The sequence below is a fragment of the Lutra lutra genome, chromosome 13 (genome assembly GCF_902655055.1).
Source record: "Lutra lutra chromosome 13, mLutLut1.2, whole genome shotgun sequence".
NCBI classification, from domain to species: domain Eukaryota; kingdom Metazoa; phylum Chordata; class Mammalia; order Carnivora; family Mustelidae; genus Lutra; species Lutra lutra.
Genome location: NC_062290.1, coordinates 68,697,030 through 68,716,615, shown reverse-complemented (window position 1 = coordinate 68,716,615; position 19,586 = coordinate 68,697,030). Strand labels below are relative to the sequence as shown.

Below are 19,586 nucleotides of genomic sequence, written 5' to 3'. Positions count from 1 at the left end.
GTAGAAGGAAATAGTCTCATTCACTCAACAGAAACTTATCAAACACCTCTGCCAGGTGCAGGGCTAAATACGGAGTCACGATGCCTTGATAAGTGAGACCAACACAAACAAGTGTCTCCCTTCCCAGCAATGACAGTCGAGAGAGAGTAAGGAGGTAATTACAAAAGCATATAAATGCTATTGCAGAGAAAAGAGGATAAGAGGATGCCTCCAAAGGGCCCCATGAATGGACAGGTGTCCAGAAGGAGGGAAATCTAAAGCCAGGACCTAAAGAATGAGTAAGAGTTTGCCAGTATGGAGGAAAGGAGGCAAAAACAGGGAAAGAAGAGCGCATGAAAAGACATAAAAGTGAGACACAGCACGGTGTAACTGAGAAAATGAAAAACATCATGATGGCTGAAATGGACAGGGATAAAGAACCAGATGGCCGGACAGGCAAGCTGGAGCTGGACCACAAAGGCCTCTCAGGTGGTATCAAAAAGGTCAGAAACTTGGGAGTTCATCCTAAAGACACTGGGGAGCCACTGAGGGTTCACCAGCTGTAATGTGGGGAATGAATTAAAGGCGAGCAAAAGAGAAAGTAAAGAGACTGAATCTCTACCAAGAGGATGACTTCGACTAAGGTGGGAATGGGAACAAAAATGAGATTTTGGAAACACTGAGGCACAATTAAGAAAACCTGATGACTGATTATATGTGGAGGGAAAGAAAGAAATTAAGCATGATGCTTATTTACAGAAAAAAATTAAGAAAGGAAGAAATTAAGAATGATCTGGCTTAGGGGTGCCTGGGTGGCTCAGTGGGTTGGGGCCTCTGCCTTTGGCTCAGGTCATGGTTTCAGGGTCCTGGGATGAAGAGCCCTGCATTAGACTCTCTGTTCGGCAGGGAGTCTGCTTCCTTTCTCTGCCTGCCTTTCTGCCTACTTGTGATCTCTGTCTGTCAAATAAATAAATAAAATCCTTAAAAAAAAAAAAAGAATGATCTGGTTTAGACTAGGTAGCGAGGGCATTCTGGTTTGGACTCCTGTTCAGTAAGACATGCATCTCAGAAGGAGGAGTAGAGTCTGGAGGGATAAGATCACGTTCTAACTGTAGACAGTGTGAGTAAGGAGTATCTGTGGAGTGTCCAAGTGGACCTAGATGGTTGGCCAGAATGCTCTGGCAGAGAAATCTGGACAAGAGGAATTACCAGCATATAAATGATAACCTGGCCCAGGAGTACATGAGATCATGAAAGAGAGTGTGCAGAGTTGAGATTCTGATCCTTCGCAAAATCTGTGACCCTCTTGAAATTGTAAACAAAATTTGCTGTACAAATTCACAGGCAGCTTCCTGAAGAGAGATTTCTTACTTATAGTTTTGATCAGATTGCCAAAGCCCTCACAAAGAGGTTAAAACTAAAGTCAAGTACGATGAGCAGAGAGCCAAAACAAAGGCAGGGAACTGAAAAGGCATGGGGATAAATGATTCTATCATCTAGCTAAGTGTCTGCCTTCTCCTTATGCATATACCGCAAAGGGAGAAATGATCGCCAGAATGGTAACCAAGAGCTTGACAGCAAATAGTGTTCCTCATACTAAACTGAGACCAAAAGGCAAATTAAAACACCTTTCTTTTTTTTTTTTTGAAGATTTTATTTCTAAGCAATCTCTATACCCAACATGGGACGTGAACTCACAACCCGAGATCAAGAGTCACACGCTCCACCGACTGAGCCAGCCAGGTGTCCCTAAAATACCTTTTAAAAGCAATTCACAAGAACTTTAAGAAAGAAAAGTTCTCTATTTACTCTAGTCAACCGGAATAACACCCCTAACCCCAAGTTCACTGGCAATACTACACAGGTCACACGAAGCATTCTCAGAATCAACTTGTTCCAGCACTCAGGCTGAGAAGTAGTATGTGCTGACAGTCAAGGACCAGAGATCTATTTTTTTTTTAGTTTAATAGCTTTATTGAGCTATAATTTATGTGCCATAAAATTTACCTGTTAACTGTACAGTTCAAAGTTGTGTACAATTCAGTTCAATTAAATATTTTTAAGTATGTTTCACAGAGTTGTTTATCTATCGCCACAATCTAATTTTAGAATATTTCATTACCCCAAAAAGAAATCTCATACTCATTAACAGTTATTCCCCATTCCCTCACTTTCTAACCCCTAGCCCTAGGCGACCATGAACAAACTATCTCTATAGATTTGTCTCTTCTGGACAGCTCACATAAATGGTATCATAGAATATATGGTCTTTTGTGACTGGCTGCTTCTGCTTAGCATGATGTTTTCATGCTTTGTCTGTGTCATTCCTCTCTATGGTTGAATAATATTACGTTGTATGGCCAGAACACATTTTGTTTATCCATTCATCAGTTGGTGCACATTTCTGTTTTCCCTTTTTGGCTATTATGAATAATGCTGCTATGAACATTTGCATACAAGCCTTTCTATGGGTGTATGTTTTTATGGATACATGTTTTTATTTCTTTTGGATAAATAATAAGGAGTAGAATTGCTGGGTCATATGGTAACTCTGTATTTAATATCTTGAGGACCTGCCAGACTTTTCCATAGCAGGTGCTCTATTTAATGTTCAGACCAGTAATGTACAAGGGATCAAAATTTTCCACATGTTTGCCAACACTTGCACCTATGTGTTTTTTACCACACCCATTCTAGTGAATGTGAAGTAATAACTCATTGTGGTTTTGATTTGCATTTCCTTCATGACTAATGATGTTGAACATCTTTTCATGGGCTTACTGGCCATTCACCTCTCTTCTTTGGAGAAATGTCCTTTCAAATCTTCTGCCTGTCATAGACTTCTTTTCAGTCTTTGAGAAGGACAGAGTAAGGCAGAGACAGGCACTTGATATTATCACAACAGTATGAAAAAATTGTAAGAGAAAATAAGAATGAAAGTAAAGAAAGAAAAGCAATTAGGAGAGAAAGTACAGGAGTCAAAGAACTAATAAAGGTCAAAGAATGGCTCCAAAAGGTAAAGGACACACAAACAGGAAGGAGAAAAGGCTGTGGTCAGAGTGGGGAGTTCTTGAATTAGTTTGAATTGATTTTATAGGTGGAGCGGTAAAGGGTGATGACCAGAAACCAAGCTGTGACTACAGAAGAGTGAATCCTGAAAGCCCCCCACCACAGAGGAAATTCAGAGTTCCCAGGGCTAGAGTAAGAATGAGATAGAATATGTGAAAGTGCTTTGTAAACTCCACTAATGTAAACTGGGCTAAATGAGCAGTTTTCCCCATCTACGTTAAAAAGGGAAGAAGCTCTGATAAGTAACTTTGAAACTTGTTTTGGAAGATTATAATAATGAAAATGATTGTAAAAAATAACAGTTAACATCTATGGTTCCAGGCAATGTCAAGAAGCATACATCATTTATCGTATTTATTCCTCCAAAACACCCTAGGAAGTAGGTACTACTATTATTTTTATTTTACAAATGAAGATCTTTAGGTCACACATATTAATGTAATTTTCTCCAGTGTCTATCATCCATGGTGAAAATGTAAACCATCATTAATTATCTGTCTACTGAATCTACCCTTATGGATATATCTCCAATTACATGAAAAATCTTACCCACCATAGAAAAACTATAAGTACCCTTCTTAAGGTACTACTTTTATCTTTACATCAGAGAATCAAGTTTTTTGACAATCAAACATGCCCACCTTGGTACTACTTTACTCCTTTAATGCTTCAATAACATATAAATGGTTTCCTCTCCATAACAAAAGTATATTTGTTTTAAAGTATTTAACTCGGTGCGCCTGGGTGGCTCAGTCGTTAAGCATCTACCTTTGGCTCACAGAATGATCCCAGGGTCTTGGGGTCAAGTACCATGTCAGGCTCCCTCCCTGCTCAGCAGGGAGTCTGTTTCTCCCTCTGCCCCTTCCCCACCATGTGCACTCACTCTTTCTCGAAAAATAAAATCTTTTTAAAAATAGCTTTAGATGGGGCACCTGGGTGGCTCAGTGGGTTAAAGCCTCTGCCTTCGGCTCAGGTCATGATCCCGGAGTCCTGGGATCAAGTCCCGCATTGGGCTCTCTGCTCTGCAGGGAGCCTGCTTCCTCCTCTCTCTCTCTTTGCCTGCCTCTCTGCCTACTTGTGATCTCTGTCAAATTAAAAAAAAAAAAAAAAAGGCTCTAGATGTCGTTTCCTTCATATTATCATTCAACAATATCTTTTGTTAAACAGTGATTGCTATTAGTTTTTATTTTACTTGATTTCTCATATGCTACTATCAGTTTATTTCTCGTATTTCTATTTTATTTCTGTCACTGTTATTAACCTGCATTTAGGCAGGCTCATTAATATACTTGGGAGTGTTGGTTTTGAATGGCAAAATTTCTTTTTGTTCAATTCTAAGCTACACAGTCACTAATTAGACAATGAGTGATCCCCTCCCCAATACCTGTTTTGTTTGGACAATACATTAACTGCCCATATTTAAGAATCAGAAGATCGTGCTATGGCCAGAATGTGTGCCCCCAAATTTCATATGCTGAATCCTAACTTCCAAAGGTGCCTATATTAGGAGTCTTTGAGAGATGACTAGGTCATGAGGATGGAGCCCTCATGAGTGGGGCGAGTGCCCTTATAAAAGGTTCCAAAGAGATCCCTGTCTCTTCCTACCATGTGAGGACACAGGGAGAAAAGTATTAGCAATGAACCAGAAAGAAGGCTTCATGAGAACGTGATCATTCCAGTGTCTTGACCTTAGATTTCTAGTCTCCAGAACTAAGAGAATTTAATTTCTGTTGTTTTTAAGCTTCTCAGTCTGTGATATTTTGTTAAAACAGCCTAAATAGAGTAAGGCGAGAGGTCATGTGTGCTCTCCTACTCTCCTTCCATCAATAGCTTACTGGCTTTTTTTTTTTTTTTTTTTTTAAGATTACTGGCTTTTTTTGAAAACGGAGCACCACTGGGCCATCCACCCACATGCCAAAAACCAGCTAAAACCAAGTAGAAAGTCTCCTTTCATTGGGCACACATATATCAAGTTCAGAGTGTCCAACATTCTCTATTATTTTATTCCCAGCCCACTTAAGTGATTTATAGTGACTGCCTACAGGCCTTTAAATATGCAAACTTTGGGGCACCTGGGTGGCTCAGTTGGTTGAGTTTCTGCCTTCTGCTCAGGTCACGATCCCACAGTCCCTGGATCAAGCCCCGTATCAGGCTCCCTGCTCAGCAGGAAGTCTGCTTCTCTCCCTGACCCTCCCTGGTCTCATATTCTCTCTCACTCTTTCCCTCCTTCAAATAAATAAATAAAATCTTTAAAAATAAATAAATAAATAAATAAATAAATAAATAAATAAATAAATAAGAATCCAAACTTTGGTGAAACTCACAAGTTTCCCTTTCTACCTTCAAAGCCAGAAAGTCCGTAGTGAATTTGGTGTATGGCTTTCTGCTCTTTTATCCCCATTTAACTGTCTTACAATATATGCTTCTAATTCTAATCCTTTCAAATTATTTTGAGAACAAGAATGATTTTTAAAATGTTCTCCCCTGAAGTTCTTTCCTGCTCCTTTATTCTGAGATTTATACTATCAATCAAGTCCAATTCACCATCCTATCAGGATATTAACTAGTATTGTATCAAATCTATAAATTAACTTTGTTAGTACTGTCATTTTTATTATATTAAGACTACTCAGCCAGGAGTAGATTATATTCTCTTATTATTTGTTTTCTTTTCATTCTATTAAAGTATTATAATTCTCTGTTTTTGGCCCTGTATCTTGTTAGATTCTGTTTTCTCATAAAACAAATATTACGTTTTTCATTATATTTTGTCTAGTGATAAAAAAAAATGACTGAATTAAGTTAGGTGTATGTTTTATAACCCATGATTTAAGCATCTCATTTCAAGATATGTTTTTGTCGAATCCCCTAAACATTCAAGTTACAGTCCCTTGTTGTTGGTAGATAGTATTATTTTTATCTCTACTGACCTACACACACTCCATTTATCTCTTTTATATAATTTGTTCCAACTAGTTATTTAAAACAGTATTATACAAGAGGTGATACCCTTCCTTTAATATTTTCCGTAATACTGGTATCTGCCACTACTGGAAACTCCATCAGCTTCCTTTCATGCCCTCAGATTTAAAAATCTTTTTTTTTTTTTTTAAAAAACAAAGGTACCAAGGTTATTCAACAGGGAAGGCAGTATTTTCAATAGATGAAGCTGGAATAACTGGATTTTTCTATGGAGGAAGAAGAAGACAAACCTTGACCTTTTCACACCATATGCAAACATTAAATCAAAATGGATCACAGGCATAAACCTAAGAGCTAGATACAAAACTTTTAGAGGAAAATGAAAGAGGACGTCAGCTACCTCCATTTTGACCTCAGTCTGTACTTTCTGATTAAGTTCTTCTTTCTAGCTTATCTCTTAACTCAGGCAAAAGACCCTGCAGGCAAAGCATCCCCTGATGGGAACCAAAACTACCCCCTTGAGCAGGAAGAGCTGCCCCGAGTCAGCAAGACCCCACGGGACGGACCCTAAGACAATGACCACCTGACCTTTACTGCCCACCTGCATGTACCCACCCACCTTTGTCCCATATTCTCCTTATATAAACCTGGAAGTATTTTCAGCACTTTGAAGACACTCTTTGAGACGTTAGTCAGCTGCCTTCCCGGTGTTGGCCTCACTGAAATAAATTCCTTTCTTGTTTCCTCACCATGTGTGTCTCTGCTTTTGGATTTTGTCAGGGGCAAGGGCCAAACCTGGTCTGTTTGGGATCCCTGGAGCCAGGGGCTCCTCCACCCCTGTGCCCCTGCTACAAAAACACAGAAACAAATCTGTATGACTTGGGATTACACCAATGATTTCTCAGAATACAAAGAACATGAGCCATTAAAAGAATATACATCTTTGTGTGTGTGTGTTTTAAATGTATCTAACGGATAAATGAGACTTCATCAAAATTGAAAACTTGCTTGTCAAAAGATAACCATTAAGGAAACAAAAAGGCGGGCGCCTGGGTGGCTCAGTGGGTTGATCCGCTGCCTTCGGCTCAGGTCATGATCTCGGGGTCCTGGGATCGAGTCCCGAATCGGGCTCTCTGCTCAGCAGGGAGCCTGCTTCCCTCTCTCTCTCTCTCTGCCTGCCTTTCCATCTACTTGTGATCTCTGTCAAAAAAATAAATAAAATCTTAAAAAAAAAAAAAAAAAGAAAAGAAAAAGGCAAACCACAAATGAGAGAAATACTTGCAAAACGTTTACCTGACAGAGGTCTTATAAACAGAAAATATAAAGAACTCTTAAGACTTTTTAAAACAAATCTTAAGACTTTTTAAAACAAATCAACAAATCAAAAAATGTGCAAAAGATCTGAACAAGTACTTTACAAAAGAAGATATATGGATGGTTAACCAACACTTTAAAAAGATACTCACCATCACTGACCACTAAAACATGCGAATTAGAACCACAGTGAAATACCATCACATGCACATGTGACCAGCCAAACCTGGTCTGTTTGGAACCCCTGGAACCAAGTCCTCTTGCACCCCTACACACCAGCCACATTGGAAATGCAAAATGGTGCAACACCTCTGGAAAACAGTTCTGTAATTTCTCATAAAGTTAAACATAACCTCATCATGACTCAGCAATCCCAAACCTAGGTATTTATCCAAGAGTAATGAAATACATATCCATACAGCATCACATGCATAGATTTCCAAAGCAGTGTTAGTTACAATAGAACAAAATTATTTTAAATAAATAAATAATCCAAATATGCAAAAAGTAGTGAACAGACAAGCAAAATGTGGAATGGAATGGAATGGAATACCACTCAGTAATTAAAAAGGAACAAAGTAGGGGTGTTTGGGTGGCTCAGTTGTTAAGCATCTGCCTTCAGTTTAGGTCATGATCCCAGAGTCCTGAGATCGAACCTCACATCAGGCTCCCTCCTCAGCGGGAAGCCTGCTTCTCCCTCTCCCACTCTCCCTGCTTGTGTTCCCTCTCTCATTGCCTCTCTGTCAATTAATAAAAAAATAAAATCTTTAAAAAAAAGGAAAAAAGGAACAAACTATTGTTTAACAACATGGGATGAATCTCATTAACATAACGCCAAATTAAAGAGGCCAGACACAAAACACAATATACTGTATCATTTCTTGCATATGAAATTCTAGAAAAGGCAAAACTATACTATCAAAATGCAGATCAGTGGTTGCTTGGGAACAAGGATGGAAGAAGAACTGGCTGCAAAGGGATATGAGGCAATTTTCAGGGGGCAACAGAAGTGCGGACTGTGATAAAGGGCGAGTGACTGTATACAGTTACCAGTTATGTAAATTATACCTTAATAAAATGAAAAAAATATTTCAAATTTCATCTTGAAAAATGTACTTTACAAAATCCAACTTAAAGAGTCCCTCATTAAGTCCCACACACTCAAAGTATGCAGTAAAGAATTTAACCTACTCAGGGAAAGGTTTTGACTTTGCTCTGGGCAAAGGCGTGTCTTTATTTGCCAGGGGCTTTGGGTCATAGCAGATAGTCCAACCAGTGTGGTTTAGGGCGTGGGCAGCCAACACCAGATAGAATTTAGGGCAGCAGTTAACCACTTTTTTCTTTTTCTTAAGATTTTAATTTTAAGTAATTGCAACACCCAACATGGAGCTCCAGTTTACAACCCGGGATCAAGAGTTGCACGCTCCACTGAATGAGCCAGCCAGGTGCCCAAGGGGTTGACCACACTTAGACCAGCAATGTCACGCAGACTAGGAGTTTGAGTGATCTTGTGTTTTCTGCTTGATAAGAGGGGTTAGAGACGGAATCAGCCTCACGCACAATGAACCATACCTGCATAATGAAGCCCCAATAAAAATTCTGAATACTGAGACTTGGGTGAGCTTATCAGTTGGCAATGTGCCATGGGTGCTGTTACATATCAGCGCCAGCTAAGTAAATGTCCTGACTCCACAGGGAGAAAACAATGAATGCCCCACCTTGTGTACCTCTCTCATTGGCTGGTTTTAATCTGTAGTTCTTCCCTGTGAGTATAATAGATTTCAGTGAGTTCTGTGAGGCTTCCTAAGTATGGTCTTACTAACCACTCAACTTGCAATTGGTCTCAGAAATAAAGGTAGTCTTAGGGACCCAAACTTATAATTAGTGTCAGAAGTGAGGGTGGTCATGTATGGACTCTGTACCCTCCAACTTCTCAGTTGCCTTCTTACTCAGGTCCCGATAAATAAATAGATGGCAAACTAATGACTTTAAAATTCACAGCTGAAGTGGTTAATAATTACCTAAAATATATTACAAAGGTCATTATCTATGAGCTTACATACAATGACAAGAGCTTTTTAGAATCTTTACAGTTGTCTGCTTCACCTGGAACCAACCCAAGTAGTGAAAGTCTGGATTGAGCATGTATAATCAGCTGTTTAATGTAGCTAGGGGAGGATACACACTGAAGCAGATAACACAGAGAAACCAATCACCCCATCCTTGCCTCACTGCAAGCATGCCATCTCAGAATTCTAAGTGGCTTTTTACTTCCCTATTCAGAATCTGCAAAACATTTCAGGTTTCAGCTCCTATATTTTCTAAAGTATGTAACTGAATCTCTTCTTTCAAATTGCTAGCAGTATTATCCATAGAAAGTATTATCCTAAAGTTAGATTTATACTAGTAACACAGATGTTACCTTTGTAAAAAGTTTGAAAATTCAAGCTAAAGAGTGGTCCGGTCCCAAAATATGGCAAAAAAAAAAAAAAAAAAAAAATCCAAAGCTGCCTCCATAACTTTGCCTTCAGAAAATTTACCTATCATTTTTATACCTTCTAACATTTTTCCATGAGAGAAAAATAAAGTTTAGGGGAAAGGGCATAAATAACACTCTTCAGTTTCCATTTAGAACATCTGAGGTGTTACTGTTTTCAAATGCTTATCAGCTTGTGACAAAATGAGTCCACAAATGCAAGTTCACACAGAGGATCTACCTTGGCTTCTCTTCTTCGCATTGAGCCAAGCAGGAGAGGTGATATTAATGTTAGAATCAGAGACTATTTGACAGGACACAAAGAGGACAGTGCTTTCCCCCAAAGCAAAACCAAACTCATCGAAGGCTTAAAATATCTCCATTTGTTCAAACCTATCACTAGCTACAGGAATGAGCAGGTGATCTATTGAGCTGCTCTGAAGAATACCCTGAACACTGTAAAACCCAAGCATTAGCAGTGAATGAAAGGCACTGTCTCTCCTCTCTGAAGCCTCTGTAAGTCCATGAGATAAGAGTTAGGAGTTCTTCACCGTGGGTGCCAGTTTTCAGCCAGCTTTAGCATGTCCTACAGAACTCCAACCTGTACACAATGTTCTTCAGCCAACGAGAACCAAGCCTAGCCTTCTAACTGGAATTCCATCCTCACAAGAGATGGGCTCTTGAGCTGCCATGTGGCCCAAGAACCCACATGACCATCCATTCACCAGTTTCCACCCCCATCACCACTCCAGAAGCCTACTTTATTTGATTTTCCCTTTGCTAGAAGGCAAGTCCTGCTTAGATCCTCCAACCTAAGGCTCTAAAACTCTACTTCAAATGACTGCCCCTGAACCCCGAGTCACTGGCTAAGAAATTCTTCCACCAAATGGATGATCTAGAACCAAGATGCTACCCTGAAGAAGGGGGGGAGGTCAGGGAAACTTAAGCATGAGAAGGATCTGGCTGACTGTTGCTAATGGAAATGGACCATGAAACCCAGAATATAGGCTATAGGATATACAGGCTGCCTCCAGAAACTGAGAACGACTCCTCGTTGACAACCAGCAAGGAAATGTGATCTCGGTGTGACAACCACCTGGAACCGAATTCTGGCAACAGCATGAATGAGCTTGGAAAAAGATTCATCCCCCAGAGCCTCCAGAGAGGAACACAGCCCTGCCGATATTTTGTTTCAGCCTTGTGAAACCTGGAACAGGGAATCAGTTGAGCCCTGCCACGCAGACCTCTGACTTAGAGAGAACGTTGTTGTTTCAAGCCACTTAGTTGGTGGCCATCTGTTAACAGCTGTAGTAGCACCTAATACAGTGGTGGTTCCAGGGCCACCACCAAATTGCCTTCAGATTGTTCGAAGCCTTCACAGATTGGGTAGGTTTCAAAGTTTCTTTAGTTGTAACTATTAATTTATATAACCCACCCTTTCTTCTCTGTGTATTCTACTAAAAGTGTTTCATCTTTAAATGTTCAGAGGGGAATGCCTGGGGGACTCAGTCTTGGTAAAGGGTCTGCCTTTGGCTGGGGTCATGATCCCAGGGTCCTGGGATCAAGTCCCCCATCGGGCTCCTTGCTCAGTGGGGAGTCCGCTTCTCCCTCTGCCTGCTGCTCCCCCTGCTTGTGCGTGCATCAGCTCTCTCTCTCTCTCTGACAAATAAATCTTAAAAAAAATTTTTTTTAAATCTTAAAAAAAAAAATTCAGAGGTAGAGGCCCTAAAAGTTAAAAAAAAAAAAGGGGTGGGTAACTGGAATCATTGTGTAGCTCACCAGGAAATAATGCAAAGAGCACCAGACTGTGCATTCAAGAGTGGGTGCTACTCCTGATACTATTGTTTCATCAAGCCGCTGATGTATCCTAAACCTCAGTCTCTTCACCTGTAAAGGGTGTAAAGGTTCCGTGATCTCCAGAGCCCTTCCACCACGTACATTCTATGCTGTGGATTTCTGGGGAATGAAACAGTTGAAATAAAGAAGTAAAACTCGCATTAGATACCCTGCCACAGGTAAGGAAGGTAATTGAAAAAGGTCTCAAACAAAATGACCCTATAGATTTTACTTACAAATGTATGCCATCAGCCTCCTCAGACCTCTATTTCCTGTACATCCTGTTAATACTGATTATCTGAAATCTGAGAGGCATTTTACGGTCAAAGAGCCTTTATCAGTGATTGGGGCTTTAAATGGCTTCCTTAGAGGAAAGATAAAAAGATAAAGAACAAAGTTAGATTTGTGCAAAAAATGTATCTTTGGAACCTCTATGAAAAAATCAATACTGGTACATGAGACCTATCTCATGTACCTCCTCACTGAGAAAATTTCTTAAGAGTAACAAAGAAAGAGTCACTAAGCTCTGTGTTAGGATTATTTGCAGGATGGAGAAAACATTTCTAATAAGTGATATAATACCTACATAAGAAAGATTAAAAGCAATTCTCTACATACCCCACACCTGGCTTTCCAATAATCTATGAACACTAAGAGTCAATGCCACCCTGCCATAGCCTCTCCCACCCCAAATACCCATGACAAAGGTAACATCCATAGTGGAAACACAGTGCTTCCCCCCTCCTCCAATTATCTCCCCAGGGGCCAACAGAGCTAGATGCTTTGCTCTAGTATAGTCCCCATATCCACAGATCCAGGTATCTTAGAACTAGAAGCAGCCTTATTCTATCCAAATTGATATGGAGGACAGGGGGCTTCCCCTGTGGGAACAATTTCTATAATAATAATAATACTCTAAAAATTGACACATACACTATAAAGCTAGCTTTATGGTTTTGAAAATGGTAGGTAATGTAGAACGTAGAAGAATGGTGGGTTTTGAAAATGGTAGGCAGTGTAGAATTTTGGAATTGTCGATCAGAGTTCAAATATATTATTACTATCCCATCCCCCACATCCCCCCCAAAAAGACTATAAGGCTTACACTTGTTCTTTAGCATCTCTGCTACATAATAATAGCTCAACTACAAAACAAGTCATTTTCTTCTCTGAGCCTTAGTTGGCACTCATCCAGTATTTGATGGGGTAGTTTACAGAGGTTACACACAAGGCTTACCAATATTTGACAGGATGTTTTAAGGTGGTTACACACTAGATAATCTTGAAGATCCCTTTCGCCTCTGACAGTCTATGATTCTAAGATAAATGAGTTTTCTGAGTTAAGTGAGCCTCAGAATCTTATTTATAGCAGTTTCTATGCAGAAGAGTTGTATATATCTTAACCAACTTAAAAGTAAACTTTGGGAACATAATCCATTTGAAGTTGGGGGGGTCTCTCTGTATCTCATAAAATATTATCTGCCATTTTTCTTTACATCCTTCTTACTGCAGTAAATATATATTATCGGGTCAAAATATTACTTGAAGAAAAACAACACATTATAATTAGAGTAAGAAGGCAACAGGGGCCCCTGGGTGGCTCAGTCAGTTAAGCAGCCAACTCTTGATTTAGGCTTAGGTCATGACTTCAGGGTCCTGAATCGAGCCCCACCTTGGGCTCTCTGCTGGTGGAGCCTGCTTAAGATGCCATCTCTTCCTCTCCATCTGCCCCTCCCCTTCTCTGTCAAATAAATAAACCTTTAAAAAAAAGAATGATAAGGCAATAAAATATTGCCTTTTCTTTACCACTAATAGAATCCTATAGTCATCTTAGCATCTTAAACTTTTTTTTTTTAAGATTTTATTTATTTGACAGAGAGAAGCAAGAGAGGAAACACAAGCAGGGGGAGTGGGAGCAGAAGAAGCAGGCTTCCTGCTAAGCAGGGAGCCTGATGTGGGGCTTGATCCCAGGACTCTGGGATCATGACCTAAGCCGAAAGCAGACGCTTAACAGCTGAGCCACCTGGGCGGGTGCCCTGGCATTTTCAACATTTTTTGAAGATTTTATTTATTTATTTGAGAGAGAGAGAGAGAGAACACATGAGCAGGGGGAGGGGCAGAGGGAGATGAAGAAGCAGGCTCCCTGCTAAGCAGGGAGCCCAAAGTGGGGCTTGATCCAAGGACCCCAGGATCATGACCTGACCCAAAGGCAGATGCTTAACTGACTGAGCCAACCAGGCGTCCCTGAAATTTTCTAATTAGAAGAGGACAAAGGCATTTCCCCTTCCTAGTCTTCTTCTAGCTTTGTTGCTTCCTCTACTACTGCAATTCAATAAGCTATGAAATAACTCAATAACTATGAAATAACTCTCAGGTGTTCAAATCTGGGAGCTATACAAAACATGACACTCCAGCAAGACACAGTTGGGCAGGGTGGCAGAAGACTTTAAGATGCCCCAATTATTCCCACCTCTTGGAATTCACACTTTGGTGTAATTCCCTCCCCTTGACTTTGGATGGGACTTGTGACTTGCTTCTAACAAGTAAAATATGGCAAAGGTGACAGGACATCACTTCTATAATTATATTACAAAAAATTTAACTTCCATCTTGCTAGCAGACTCTACTGATACTGTCCCTTGCTGGTTTTGAAGTAAGCCACCATATGGAGTAGCCCACATAGCATGCACTGAGGGTGGCCCCAGGCTTATGGCCACAAAGTGCTAAGGCCCTCTGTCCAACTATCTTGAAAGTGCTGCCAACTATATGAGTTTGGAAGGGGAACTCCCAGCAGAGCCCCAGCCCTGACCAACACGTTGATCTCAGTCTTGCAAGACACTCTGAAGCAGGAGACCCTATTCCTTACCCAAAGAAACTATGAGATAGCAAATGTATCTTGTCTTAAGCCACTAAGTTTATAGTAACATTGTTACCTAGCAAATGACCATTACTAAAGGCAGAAGAAACACACATTATAATTGGAAAAGGACTTTGAGGCAACAGAAAAACAAATTTGAGATAGGAAAGTTTGGGTAATAAAAGGTCACTATGGGATAAAGTTTGTTTTGAAATATTTCATGAAGAGGTCAGGACACCTTAAGTCTTTCAAGAATTCAGATTGGCAGAGAGGGAGAGGGGATAGTACACAGGAAGTATGAGTATCTTGAACACTACTATTACACTGAGAAACAGTGGGAAAGGACTGAACAGATACAATGGGTCTAGATCACTGGAAGCCTGGAAGGTTGAGTGGGCTCACCTTTAATACTGTACGCATCAACAACACTAAAGTAAAGGCTCTTGAGCAGGGAAATGAACGTAAAAAGTGTTTGAAAGAACTTAATCCTATCACAGCATAAAGGATGGAGAAGATTAGAGATTAGAAAGCCAAGAATAGATATGCTAGCACAACAGTTGTCCTGAGGTCAACAAACATGTGCGGTAAAGAGGCTCACACTCCCGAATAACCCAAGATGCGCAAATTAAAACTATAAAATGCCATTTCTTGGTTAATGAGTAAAAAAAATAAAACTAGTAATACTAGCAAAGATAAAGCAATCTCAGACATTGGCGGGAATGTAAATGGAACAGACTTTATGGAAAGCCATATTCATCAATAATTTTTATTAATAATCTTAAATATTTATTAGTAGTCTTAATCTTATCCTCAAACTTGGTAATTCACTTCCTAGAAAATATTTTAAGAAAATAAATTTTTTACCCATTCAACAAACATTTGAGAGTATCTACTACATTCCAGGTACTGAGGATACAGTACTGAAAACAGACCTCACCTCTGCTTTCACAGAACTTAGAAGACACATTTAATAAATAATCACAAAATATATATGTAATTACACATATTATAGGACACAATGAGAATATTTTTATTTTTTTCATTTATTTAATTTCATTTATTTCATAAATAATTTAATTAATTTATTTATTTAAGTACACTCAACACCCAACATGGGGTTCGAACTCACAACGCCAAGATCAAGAGGCATATGTTCTACTGACTAAGCTAGCCAGGCACCCCGTGAGAAAGTATTTTTAAATACCTGATTTAAATTGTGAGATCAAAAAAGACCTTTCTAGGAAATAACATTTATAGTGAGGACTGAAGGATGAGTAGAATTTAGCCACATGAAGAATGGGAGAAACGTTTCTTTCTGACGGAGAAAACAATACTCATTAAAGCAAGAAAGAGTTAGTTATATTCAAGATTTTAGAGGATTTATTTATTAACTTATTCAACAAATATGTATGGAGGTAGGTCCTAGTAAGTACCAGGTACTGACACTTACTGAGGATAAGAAATGGGAGAAAATAGTGATTAAGATCAAGTTGAGGCAGCAACAGACAAAACAGATATAAAAAAATTCTACAGCTATGGTAGGTATGGTAGCTATGGTAGTAATGAAGCAGGAAGTGAATGAAAAAGGAGGAAACAAATGCAACTGGCAGGAAAAAGAAGAGGATGGAGTAAAAGTAACAAACGCAAAGGCACTGTGCCTTCTTTAAGACCCAAACAGGATAGACTTACCTGAGAAAGGTATGTTCAAAATGTATGAGTCATTAAAAATATATATATTCCATTTATAGTTAGAATACTTAGATGGGTCAGCACTAAAATGTTTACATGCAGAGGAGAAGTAGAGATCAAAAATAAATAAACAGGGGGCCCTGGGAGGTACATTTGGTTGAGTGTCTGGATTTTGGCTCAGCTCATGATCTCAGGGTTGTGAGACTGAGCCCGGGTGAGAGTCTCTCTTACCTTCTCCCTCTCCATAAACAAACAAACAAACAAACATTTATACTTAAGGTATAGCTATACTTGGGAAACTATTTCTTCTATAGCAATCCATGAATGGCTCCCAACTACACTTAAGCACTCAGGGAAAAGTAACCACTTTTTTTGGAATAATAAGCAGGCTCTCTTTACAAAAGACCAATATACATAAAAATATACACAGTGTGTGTGTGTGTGTGTGTGTGTGTATAGTGTATAGAACATATAGTATATAGAGAATATCTATATCAGTATATAGAAAATACAAGGATTTGAAATTAAAAATTGATCAAGTGAACTTCCATAAGGTTAAGAGTGAAGAGTGACATTTATACAAACCTTATGGTGACAATACGCTTGGAACCATCAGCAAGTTATAAAGGGAGCCATAAACATGAGTATGACCTCATGTGAGCAATAGATCTGAGGGAAGAGAGCTCTTTTCCTCCTGTCTCCACAATTACCTAATTGGTAATATTTCATGTTTGGTACATGTCACCAGCACTGAAGAGTCAAATGTATTGGACAGCATAGACACTACCCACAACAACAACAAAAGATGTGGAATTCTGTACTATTTTGCAACTTCTAGGAGTCTAAAATTATTTCCAAAGAAAAAGTTTAAAAATATATGGATGGGCTATCTTGTTATCAGAAATAACACAAGGCCTAAACATTGTGTTAATTCTATAAAGCAATAAAAAAAGCGATAAATGAAAATCCTCCAAATTACTCTCCATGAGTCCAATTTTCACTTCTGTCAAGGGAAGCAGGTGCTTATCCAGAATAAAGCTCATAGTCTGTGTTTGATATTCCACTGACCAACCAGACTTTTGAGAAAAATCACTTCAATCTCTCTAAATCTCTGCTACACCTACCTCACAGCATGGTATCATACGCTTGCCAACTATCATATGCTACACAAATATTCACTGTTATTATTTGAAATTTTATTTATTTAAAATGCATTATTCCTTCTTTCAATGGGGGAATATCTCTGAGATATGATTAACTATCTGGATTTCTTCAAGTTTGTGAAATTATCAAATCAATCTTATACTTTTCAGGAAGGGCCCTGATTTAACAAACAGATTTATCTAATAATAAATATAGCTACTATGGGGCAGCTGGGTGGCTCAGTCATTAAGCGTCTGCCTTTCAGGTCATGATCCGAGGCTTCTGGGATGGAGCCCCACATTGGGCTCCCTGATGAATGGGGAGGGGAGCCTGCTTCTCCCTCTCCCTGATACTCCCCCTACTTGTGCTCACTCTCCTGTCAAATAAGTAAATAAAATCATAAATAAAAAAATAAATAAATAAAGCAAGCTACTATATCCTGGAAAATGCTTCTTAAATGTTATTAATTGAATTGAGTAACCCATTACTTTGGTTAATTCTGAAGACCTGTTTTCATTTATTACACTTGTCTAATCAAGTGTGATGGGACATTAATATACAGTGTGGACAAATATATTGACATCATACCTAAGATATGTTTGATGACATTTTCCTCACAGACATTAAAAATGAAGTAATAGCTCTCATGAAGAAAAAAGGCAATTAAGACAGGAATTTCATAAAATGCAAAAGATGAAGCTTGAGAATACAAAACAAATTTTAAAGTCTGACAAAGAAAATGTTATCTTTCATAAAATTGGAAATTGATGTGTACTGTACTTATAAATGATGCATCACAAAATGTTTCGTTAATCCATTTCATTTAATGTTTCAAAATCCATTATCATCCCTCTGTCCCCCATCAAGTACAATCTTAGGAAGAAAAAAATAATTACGTTATTTCCTGAGTTAAAACTTCATGTACAATCTAAAGGCTAATGGGAAAAGAGAGTATAGGTAGAAACCTCTCAAATCAAGCCTTTACTCATTAAAACCTTAAGATAGTTAATATTAACTTGGCAGCTAATTTTATTTCCTGGAAATGTATTTACAGACCAAAAACAGGACTAATTTGAGTGGGCAGTTAAAAAAATAAAAATAAAAACACCAACAGGAGACATATAAAAATAATATTCAGTAAGATATTATTTTTATAACAGTAAGAGAAGCAAGATTTTCTACCCCCCTTCATTCAGCCAACAGTCTACTCACTTCCGATGGGTGTGGTCCATGCCACTGTTTGGTATTGCTTCCAACTTGGCATTTTTCTGCCCACAGATATTTCCATAGCTGTCGTATCCTGACACTAGTCTCGCTGCTGCACCTGTTGCTATCGAAAAGCCACAAATAAATCCCTAGGAAAAAAAAAACAGAAAAATCATACAAATAAACCAGTTCAATAACAACAGTCACTACTTGATACGATAATGAGCTTCTTTTATCCGCTGAAGGGAACAAAGAGCTATCTTTCCTTATTGCAAACACTATTCTACTGTTTTCCTGGGATTTCACAGAAGCAGCACAGAGAAGTCCACAGGGAAACACTATTTACTACTGTAACAAAACAAATCTTAAGCTCTGACATCGTAAGATCGTCTACGCATTTTATAATAGTAACAGTGGCTTCTCTGTATGGAACATCTGTGCTGTGCCAGGCTCCTACTAAGTGCTTACCAGACATTATCACTAATCCTCAGGATGGGGAAACTGAGACCCAGAGAGGTTCAATAAGTTGCCCAACGCCAAAGAAGCTAGTAAAGATCAAAGCATTGAATCAAACCCTGCTTGTTTTATTCTTTACTTTTATTTGGTTGTAAAGGAGCTCTGTTAAACGGACAACAGTAACAGATGAAAGAAAAAAATTCAAAGAAGAATAGGTGTGTGGGTTTTAAAATTATTATCACTCTGGTGCACGCAACACTCCTGTTTCCTTCCTGCAGTAAAGCTGTATACAAGCCAAAGAATTATGCCATGAAACACCACCATGCTTTTAATACTGCAGACTCAGGGAGCGGGAGGCACTGGGTCTGTGTGCCACAAAGGTCACTCCACTTCATGGGAATAGGCTTCATCACAGTTCCAAAGGCAAATAAATGGTAGATGCTTCGGGAATGTATCATACCTGCTGAGTCAAGTACGCGCTGACCAAGACAGAGCAATCCAGCCTACGCTCACTGCAGGGAGCAGGCATAACAACAGGAAATAAGGTGAATCACTACTGATAAACTGAACTGGGCGAAAAGACTGGGGTTAGAAAAATCTTGCGATGTGGTCATTAAAAGGGTGAGTTCTTATTATCCT

General features: G+C 39.0%; 1 protein-coding gene across 3 annotated transcripts in view; it reads right to left on the bottom strand.

Moving 5' to 3' along the window:
• SLC44A1 (solute carrier family 44 member 1) overlaps positions 1-19,586 on the bottom strand; it is a 203,236-nt gene that overhangs the window by 118,638 nt on the left and 65,012 nt on the right. For all 3 annotated transcript variants that reach the window (XM_047699922.1, XM_047699921.1, XM_047699920.1), the window contains exon 3: positions 18,498-18,640. In XM_047699922.1, coding sequence (XP_047555878.1) covers positions 18,498-18,640 — 143 coding nt within the window. The remainder of the gene's footprint in view (positions 1-18,497; positions 18,641-19,586) is intronic.